We start from the raw sequence: 9,578 nt of genomic DNA, 5'->3' as shown, positions 1-9,578 counted from the left end.
TTTTTTTAAGGTTCTATTTGTTTTATTTGACATCCTTTTTCAGCAGTAGTAGTGTGGAAAATGAGAAATGCTGCATATATATGACTTTAGTATAAACACTGACCACGTCTTACAAGTTTTATCTGAGCAAGTTTACTTCCTTTAAAAGGTAATAATTTAAACCTAAATAACATTATACTTCTTTAAAGACACTGCAACTTCTGAACAATTTTTTGAATATCTTTTCTTTTTTTTAATCACTTTACATTTCTTTACAAAATCTGAAGCTTTTCTTGAAAACTGTGCAAAGACAAGCTGAGGTATTTCCCACTGAAAGTGTCGCGAACACTAAAAAGCTCAGTGACGGTGTGCAGTCACGCCTTCAGGCCAGTACTCGTCTTTCATGTAGTGGTTTGACGAGGCGAAGCTCGGCTCGTGCGGAACACCTTCATCTCTTAGCTGCCTCTCCAGCTCCTGCTCCCATTCTCCTTCCACCAGCTTGTAGAGATCAAGAGCTGCCGTGGCGTCCTCCACTGAACAGTGACCTTTCTTCCCAACCTGGCAAGACGAAGAAGAATTTACACACCTGACAACAATTTAGGCTACACTCGCTGTTTTTATCTTAAACGTGTTTTACCTGGATATTCCTCTTTAAGAGTTTCCTGGACAAAATTCGGAGGGAAGAACAACGGCCACGAGGGAAACCAGCCAAGCGGCTGAGGTGGCGTGTCATGCTCGTGTCTCTGACCATGTGAGCTGGATGGAAAATGTCCAGTACCTTGAAATCATTGTAAATGGAGTGACCTACAATCACTTTGTCTTCGAGTATTTTGAGGATCTGCAAGAGAGACGTGAAGTGAGAACAATCGCTGGCATCACAGCTCTTGATTTCAATTTCAAACTGTGAAGAAATATCTCAGCAAAATCTACATTTCTGTTTAATCTCACCTCTACTCCTGATGCTGCTGTAGTTCATTAGTGTATTTACATCCACACTGACTGGTTTTGCAAAAGGAAATTATGGAGATTTGAACACAACATACCTCTTCTCTGGCCTCAGAGAAAGGTGTGGCGTTGCGCATGTGATGCCGGCGGATCCCACTCCAGCGCGTTCTAAAGTTGGTCACGGGCTGACAGGGTCTGACATATTTATCATACAGAACGTTGCCATGGTAATCCAGGATGCTGCAGCGGCCCAGCTCACTGACTCTTCCGCCCGTCCCCGTCCCCACCATTTCACAGTCCAAAGCCACCACGGAAGTACGGCATACGCTGGGGCACGGCGAGCTGCGACCGCTGGTTGGAGGACTGGCTTCAGAGAACCCACTGTCCACCTCCCATCGGTCTCTAGGAGCTGTCATGTTGTGGTCTTTGGCCCCAGGGTTTCCATTTTTCATCACAAGAGTTTTGCTACTTGAAGATAAAGTTTGTCCTTTCTGGTCTGAGTCAGCTCCATCATTTCCTTTGGGTGGTTTACCTGAATATTCAGGTGATCCATCTGCAGTTCCTTCTTTTATTGTTTTCCCGTGGAGTCTCACTTGAAGCCGTTTTTTCCTGGCCATGCCGTTCTCTCTCGCACGTATCAGCATGGCTTTCTTAAACAGATATCTGTAATTCCCAAGAAGGCCCGAGGAGCGCCTGATGGTCCTCTTCGGTGGTTCAGCCATCTTTAATGGCTGTGTTCACATCTAAGAAGAAAAACTAAATTCATTTACATGTTTAGGAGTCAGATTGATCTTAAAATAAGAGACAATGGACTCTAATGTGTGTTGAAGTTACAGCCACATCTAGTCCTGCAGAAAAGCCTGACTTGACAACAAGCTGTTATGGCAGCGCCGGTCTTTCTTTAGTTTACGTAGCTTAAACAGCGCCACGAAAATAGCATTTATATTTACCAGACACAAACTGTACAAATAACAGCTTTCACGTACAAAGACACAACACTGTTTTAACGCAAATAATGACCATCTAGGGATATTTTAAACGGAGGATATTGAGGCAGCCTCGCAGCGTGCGTCAGATCAGGCAAGCGAGTTTGAACTGAAGAGAAACAAGCGATCATATAAAAGCATTGGTCACACTAATAATTCACTGAGAACGTCACAACCGTGATATAAATATACTGTATCTAAAAAGAGATCAAATACTATTTAATGATTTACTTACAGTACATACAGTCGGCTGTCCTCTTCTTCAACACGTGTTAAGAACATGTCTGGACGAACTACATGAGGGTTGCTCCTGATTGGCCCGCTTCTCTTCTTCGAGGTTACAGTTTAGACTGAAGATCTCAGTATCGCCTCCTAGTGGCAGATCAGGATCAGCGCATCATTGCTATGCCATTAATGTTAACGAGCATAAGGAGTTTAATTGAAGGAATACATTCATTCATTCATCTTCTGCCGTTTTATGCCTTTCGGGGTCACGGGGCTGCCGGGGCCACCCGTGGACTGTCCGCCAGTCTGTCACAGGGCCGCAATCACACAACCATTCACACTTAGGGACCATTTAGAGTTGCCAATTGACCTATGAAGCATGTTTTTGGGGCAGTGGGAGGAAGCCGAAGACCCCGGAGAGAACCCACACATGCACGGAGAGAACATGCAAACTCCACACAGAAAGGTCCCCCATTGATGTTCTGTTTCAGGGACTGGGGGGGCTTCTCTTGCTGTGAGGCAAGAGAGCTAACCACTGCACCACCGTGCAGCTCATTGAAGGAATACGGAAAACAAAATCTAAAATGAAAAACTAGTTTCACCAAGTTATTTATCTGAACCAAATGTACTAAAATTTCAAATATACTTTTAACTTTTACACCAATAGTTCCCCAAACAAATGTCAGCCGTTTTAATTGATCCAAATCACTTTTAGCAATGAAAAATAAAACCGGTTCACCAAAACAAACTTGCATTTTTCTTTTTACTTTACTGGAGCTGAATCCAGTGGGTTTGAGCATTATTGCAGAAAACTCTGAACTAAAACCCAGCATCAAATTCTCTTCATTTAAAAAAATAAAAATACTAGTTTTAAAATATTTTTTTAAGTGTTTAAAAAAGTGTTACAAACTGTTGCATCCTTAATCTGAAGAGGCAGAATAAACTAGTCATAAGAAAACTTCATACACTTTGGTTTTGTGGGCCTTTTTATTTCACAATCCTTCCGTGTAAAAAAAAAAAAAAAAAAAAAAAAAAAAAAAAAGGGGGGGGGGGGGGGAGACCAGTTACGGAATAAGGAAAATCCCATGATGGCGAGGACATCTAAAGCAACAGATGATCAGAAACTGACATTAAACCAAAGTGCATCAGTCTGTGGTGTCGTAGACAGACCAAAGAAATCATTTTCCCCACATAAGCTGCCCCTCATTCTCCAAGACAAAAAAAAAAAAATACAAAAAAAGAAAAAAGGTTTCAGTTTTGAGACCCTGGCCACCATCCCTCCACAGAATTCCCAGAGCAGCAGAAGACCAATGGAAGGAAAACTTGGACTTCAGGTCCACGGCATTCTGCAGTTCACTAAAATAGTGGACTATAATTTAGTTCTTTGCCCCAATCCCATTCCTCCTGGTGATGACGCGTGTGGGGTTTCAGTTCCTGTTTGGACGTCTTATAGCTCTGACTTGTCATCCTTCTTCTTCTTCTTGGGCTCTTCCTGCATCACTAACGGGTTGGAGGCCTCTCTCTTCAGGTAGGAGATGAAGTCGCTGACCTCCCGACCTCCCTGCAGAGTGACAGGACGATCAGCAGAGAGCAAACAGCAGCTCGGCTTCGAGCGCTGAGGAGAGACTTACTTCATATTTCTTTGGGGACGTCTTGCGACCGGCTGGAGAGAAGTAGATCGTGGGGAAACTGGAAGAGCAAAGGTTGAAGGAAAATCATTTTAAAAGAAAAAGCTTCAGTTAGATTTGATCGTTTCAGAAAGCATCACGCAGCCCTCAAAACTTTGAATGTGTAAAACAAGGCTTCTCACCCGCTGACTTCATACGGAGATGGAACGTCATTGGCTGTAGCGTCCATCTTGGCAATGACAACGTTGGGATCATTGGCCAGCTGCAAAAACAGGAGATCATGTGAGAAATCAGAGTTTCCTCGTCTACAAGCTCGTCTTTTTGTTTTAATATGGGGCAGCCACGGTGCAGAGGTGGAGTGGTCGACCTATGATGGGAATATTGCAGGTTCAATTCCCGCCCTTCCCGTCCATGTGTTGAAGTGTCCTTGGGCAAGCACTATAACCCCGCAGGTTATGGGCCGGTGGAGTGTGAATGGGACCGTGACTGAAGTGTTGTGAGCCTTCTAAGAAGGCAGGAAAGCGCTTTCCAAGTATACGCCATCTGCTTTGCTAAACAGCTTTTTAAAGAAAAAGTATGATTTCCAAAAGTATACAACTCTAAAAGGCCCCATAAACAGATTTAATTACAAATATATTCTCTGAAAAGACTCACCTTTTCTCCCAGCTCGTTGTATTTGGGCTCCAGGTTCTTGCAGTGTCCGCACCACGGGGCGTAGAACTCAATCAGAACATCTTTGCTGTCGTCGTTGACGATGGAGTCAAAGTTCTCAGCCACCAAGACCTGAGAAGAAAGACGAGGCGTCACAAGCTCTGATGGAATTCCACAGGGGCACGCGTGCAACAGCTATGATGTTTTTATACTATCATACCCAGATTCTTTTGGGGGGCATTTTTACAAAAATGTATTAGTATGTCAAGATGAATCAGCTTTATAAAGTTAGTTCCAATAAATAAATAAAAAACCTGACATGATTGCTTTATGATGGTGGAAAGTTAAATTCCATGGTTTGAGTTTATGTCTGTGAAATCTTGAAATGGCTCATTGAACAAAGAAAAGAAAAAAGAAAAAGTCAAACGTGGTTTAATCTGGATTTCATTTAGACCATCTGTCAGTGTTGAAGTCAGATTTTTTATGATGACTGACAGTCTGATGATCTCTTTTACCAGCAGTCCGTAAAACCGATCTACAGGGAAGTGAAGCGTTTAAGAACCCGTTACCTTAACAGGGCCGTCGTTGTCCTCTGGAATGGGCTCAGATTTAAGGTAGCGTTTCAGCTTCCCATCAAAGTAGTCCTGCAGGAAACGCTCCAGAGCTTTTCCGTCACGTCTGTTAGAAAAAGTGAAACAGGGATGGAGATTTAACAGACATGATCACCAAACTTCAGCTTCCGTACAGGACAGCAGCCTCCTTTAAGGGAGGGAAGACGTCACATTCGAGTAGCAACTGGCTCAAGTTACAATCAAGAATAATTGAATTCATTTTAAGTAGATACTATTTTTAAAACAGATCTGCTGCAGTGTAAAAGCTGCATATTTATAACCAAAGCCGTTTCCAGTGTTTTCCTGAACTCTATAAAGCATAAATTGATTCTCTAACAAAAAAGCACATCATTTTCAGATTACTCTGCGATCCCGGGCACCCTTCTAATCCACACTTACGAGAACTCCTCCGTCATGACGTATTTGTCGCCCTTGGAGGTGCGGATGGCCACTACGGGGAGCTCCCCCGAGCTGCTGCTCAGCCCGAACTCCGACACTTCGTGGCTGAACGTGTTCTTGTTGGCCACAGCGAAGTTAAGCTTCTTGCCCTGATCCAGGAAGCTTTTTGCCACCTTCATCACTCTAAAATATCAGACAGTCAACATGTAAGTTACTGAAATAAAGCGGGGAGGGGAGTCAAACAAAAGCAGGTGCAGCGTCCACTCTTCTGCCATTTCAGAGGGAATTTTGATCATGCAGATGTTTAAGCTTCTGTTGAGGACAGCAGCACCAAAAAAGTGCAGGACACCCACCTATTCCTCCAGTAGTTGGAACCTTTGGGGTTCTTGTCATAATCGACCTCATAATAAGCCACCAGCAGATCTTTTCCTTTCAACTGATCTTTGTTATCGTCAGTCATGTGTGGACAGATTCCAAAGCTGAGAACAGAGAAAGAGAAAACAATGTCAGGAACTGCTCTGTGCCGTGCAGCCATGAGGGGATCTGGAGCACTCACATGTTCTCCTGAATAAACTTCTTGATTTTGTTGCTGGTGAATTTGTCTTCTGTGAATTTGACAGAGTTCTCCTCGAACTTGTTGTTGAGGCGAGGCGGGCGGAATAGGACGACTCCCCTGAAAACCAAAACAGAAAAAGATCAGTCATCTCAGTTTCACAGAGAACAAGCAGGTCACTTATTTTGACACTTCTGGAGACGTCTGCAGCAAAACTGACCACCAAAGTTGTAGATGCACCATCATCTTAACCACATGTTTAACCAAGCTTCTTATAGCTCTTGCAGATCTACTCACTCTTCATCAATGCCGTTGCTCTTAAGAAGAGCTTCAGAGTTGGTGTGGGCAAAGCGATAGTCGTCCCTCAAGGCGCTGGCTGCCTTCAAGAACTCGGCCTGTGAAGTGCTCTGATCGGCGAAGAACCCTGGAAAGAACGGACACATCGTCCATCAAGCAAAAACTCGCAGCCGGCCTCAACAGATTCTGTGGGTTTTTATGCCAATCAAGCTTCATTTAAACACATTCAGCTCACATTAAATGGGAGATGCGATTTACAACTGTTTTTCTTTAGTATTCTTGGGAAAATGTTATAGTTTACTGCATTTGGGGAAGAAGGTGGGGAATTATGTACTACTTTTGCTGTCAAGTGTGTAACCTTTGGACACAGAAGTGCAAATAATGTAATGTGTGATAAGAGTGTTAGTCTATCCTCCTTTTCCCACTTCACTCATGGCCATAGCTACGGTGACATCAGCATACAAACCATTTGGACGTCTGATTAATCCACTTCAGGGGAGCCTGAGACTTTATTGATTTTTTTTCCTATTTCCTCTCTGCAGCTTTAAGCTTTTCCTAAATATGCTTACAGTATAATTATCAGTTTCTATAGAGTGGTATTTGGACTAGCTCTAAATAAAACTGATTACTTTTGTGCTGATCATTAACAGATCTGGCAACCGAGGAAACAACAGGTGGTGAACTATTCATGGAACTATTAAAACCACTGTGACTTTTTTATGCAGCTCAGAAAAGACTGTTATGACAAGAAGTGGGAGAAACAAAACTCACCAACAACACTTGCATCTTGATCTCCGATGAACTTCTCAAAGTCAGCATCCGTCTTGAGCTCCACTGAAGCTGGGCCAGCCTGCTTCTTCAGAAAACTGACGATCCCATCTTGAGAGAGGAAGAGCAGCCTTAGATGCAATTCAACCTTTTTTTTTTGAAGAATTACAAAACAGGGGTGTAAGGTGAATACCTGCACTTCTGGGACCATCGTAAGGACCAGATTCCTCTCCATCTCTGAAGATCTTCAAAGTTGGGTACCCGCTGACGCCATACTTGCTGCATATGTTGCTGTTGGCGGTGCAGTCGACCTAGATTGGAGGGGGGGAGGGGGGAGGGGGACTAAATCACTTAATGGGGAGAGTATTGACAAACAGAAAGTGCAAAAAGTGCATCCAGAGAGCAGATAAATGAAGAGGAGTGTACAATACCTTAACGAGTGGAACAATGCCTTTCAAGCGTGTGGCTGCTGCTTCGTATTCAGGGGCCAGTCGTTTACAATGACCACACCTAAAGAAACAATATGGGGGTGGCAAAAAAGAGGGAGGGGGGGGGTGACACATCAGCTTTAAACTCGTCAAGACCAAAAACAAACTCCCTGCGTGAAATCTAACACCTTTAATACTCAGAAGCCTAAACAAATTTAAGTGCTGGAGTCAAAAGGCTCATCTTTCACGTGTTTGGATTAGCAATGTGTTCTCAATTTACTACAAAAAAAGGTCAGTAAACATTCACGGGGACACTTTGTTGTAAGATATGTTTCACAGTTACTAACAAAAAAAAGTCAACTGTACAAAGTAAAACACGTTTAAAGCGTTTGAATTGTAAGTTTAGCAAAATTGAATTCATTCAAGTTTGGCACAGAGAAAACACGTCAGACTTTCCGTGGACCAATAGGATAAGGACACCAAAACTTCATTAGCCAATCAGAAGGTTACAACAACCAAACGCCACACCCCCTAACTTCCTCGTTGCTGATTATCACAGATTTTAGCTATTATAGTGTTAATTTTAAACGCGAACCATAAACATTTCTTTAAATGTAAAAATATCATTTTAATATGTATTTATACATACACATGCTTGTTTAATTATAATAATTTAGTACACATTTACGGCTGCAGGTTTACCTGCAGCAATGCTAGCAGCATTTGGTCCCCCAAGCTAGCTTAGCTAATGAGTAAAGCGATTTTAATGACAGATGAAGGAAAGCGTGATTTTTCTTTCCCACATATAAAGATAAATTCATTTCTGCAGATATAAGTCGCGTAAATATAAAGCTAAACGTAGCCTTTGCTAACAATGCTGCGACGCAGCACCGGAACAATAGACGACGGGACTCACTCACCAAGGAGCAAAAAATTCCACGAGAGCCAGATCATGATTTCCAATCCTGCTTTCAAAGTCATCATCCGTGTACTCGAGCACGTCACTGGCCCGAGTGAAACCTGCCAGAGCGGCTAAAAAGATCAACCTTAGCATCTCTCACGGGGCAGTCCACTTCAAATAAGCAAAAATGATGCAGGAGGAGTTCGCGGCTGTCCTCTATCGCGTCGGTTTGACAGCGTGAACGCCAAAGCTGCAAGCTCCTCAGTTAAGGCCAAGACAGAAAACGATAAAGAAAGAGAAAGGAACAAGAGCCGCTCAGGATCTTCACAGGCAGCGGGACCTCTTCTTACCAGAGTGTGGCAGCCTCTCATTGGTCCACTTACCAAGTCACTCTTCGGATGTCAGCCAATCAGCAGCGAGAATAGATGACATACGGAGCATTTTAACCAATCAGCACTGGGCAAAAATCAAAACGCCTCTAACACGCGGAAGTCCTGTTGATTTTTACCAGATCGTGTTTTCATGATGTGAAAACATTTTGAGGTAAAATAGCACCTGCTCAGGTGTAGATTTTAGAAACTACAACGTCACAAAAGCACAAACTTACTTTGTTTGATAAATTAATTAAAACTGCCTTGCTTCACAGGAATATTTTAAAGCCACTTTCCGGTCACTTTAAAACACAACCACTGGCTGTGGTTTATCATCAACAAAAAGATTTCTATAACTGTTGAGGACTTTGTCTTTCTAAACGTTCTAAAGCTATGATTTCAGGCCAGTTTTTTTTCCCCACAGTAAAGATTTATGGTCTACACTCTCCCAGACCTTCTACCAGACTCTAAGCACTCCTCTGAGGATATTAATTGAACCATATCTAAATATGGACATTTCTGGATGAAGTAAATTAGCGTTGGACTACTTTCTAGGGTGATAACTGAGACACTGCACCACTGTCAGATCAAAACTTCTCTGAATGGTTTAAAATAATTGAACACGACTGGTGGTAATTGACTAAACATAGCTCTATAGTATATAATATGATTTATAATCACATTAGTAAAACTAAAAGTATCTGTGTTGGTCATTCAGACTGTTTTATATGCACACCCAGCAAAGTTATGTTATAAAAATGATCAAAACCAGATCTCTTCACAGTCGTCTTGAAATACAGTGTCCTCATTGCGCCAGCAGATGGCGTTACTGGGCA

The 9,578-nt window shown here is 42.6% G+C and overlaps 2 protein-coding genes across 2 annotated transcripts; both read right to left on the bottom strand.

The window, feature by feature from the left end:
• Positions 1–2,281, bottom strand: isg20 (interferon stimulated exonuclease gene). Its single transcript, XM_004069408.5, has 4 exons — positions 2,146–2,281; positions 1,023–1,667; positions 617–817; positions 1–537 (listed from the first exon to the last, which is right to left on the bottom strand). Exons 2-4 carry the CDS (start codon positions 1,644–1,646, stop codon positions 337–339), a joined length of 1,026 nt encoding a protein of 341 aa, XP_004069456.1. The 5' UTR covers positions 1,647–1,667; positions 2,146–2,281; the 3' UTR covers positions 1–336.
• Positions 2,282–3,103: 822 nt separating this feature from the next.
• Positions 3,104–8,730, bottom strand: pdia3 (protein disulfide isomerase family A, member 3). Its single transcript, XM_004069407.5, has 13 exons — positions 8,391–8,730; positions 7,474–7,552; positions 7,236–7,353; positions 7,046–7,153; positions 6,275–6,401; positions 5,981–6,097; positions 5,778–5,903; positions 5,425–5,607; positions 4,984–5,092; positions 4,418–4,546; positions 3,946–4,025; positions 3,767–3,824; positions 3,104–3,696 (listed from the first exon to the last, which is right to left on the bottom strand). The coding sequence occupies exons 1-13, from the start codon at positions 8,522–8,524 to the stop codon at positions 3,583–3,585; spliced, it is 1,482 nt and encodes a 493-aa protein (XP_004069455.1). The 5' UTR covers positions 8,525–8,730; the 3' UTR covers positions 3,104–3,582.
• Positions 8,731–9,578: the final 848 nt, after the last annotated feature.

The sequence above is a fragment of the Oryzias latipes genome, chromosome 6 (genome assembly GCF_053564925.1).
Source record: "Oryzias latipes strain Hd-rR chromosome 6, Olatipes_Hd-rR_3.1".
Lineage (NCBI taxonomy): Eukaryota > Metazoa > Chordata > Actinopteri > Beloniformes > Adrianichthyidae > Oryzias > Oryzias latipes.
This window is presented reverse-complemented; position numbering and strand designations above follow the sequence as displayed.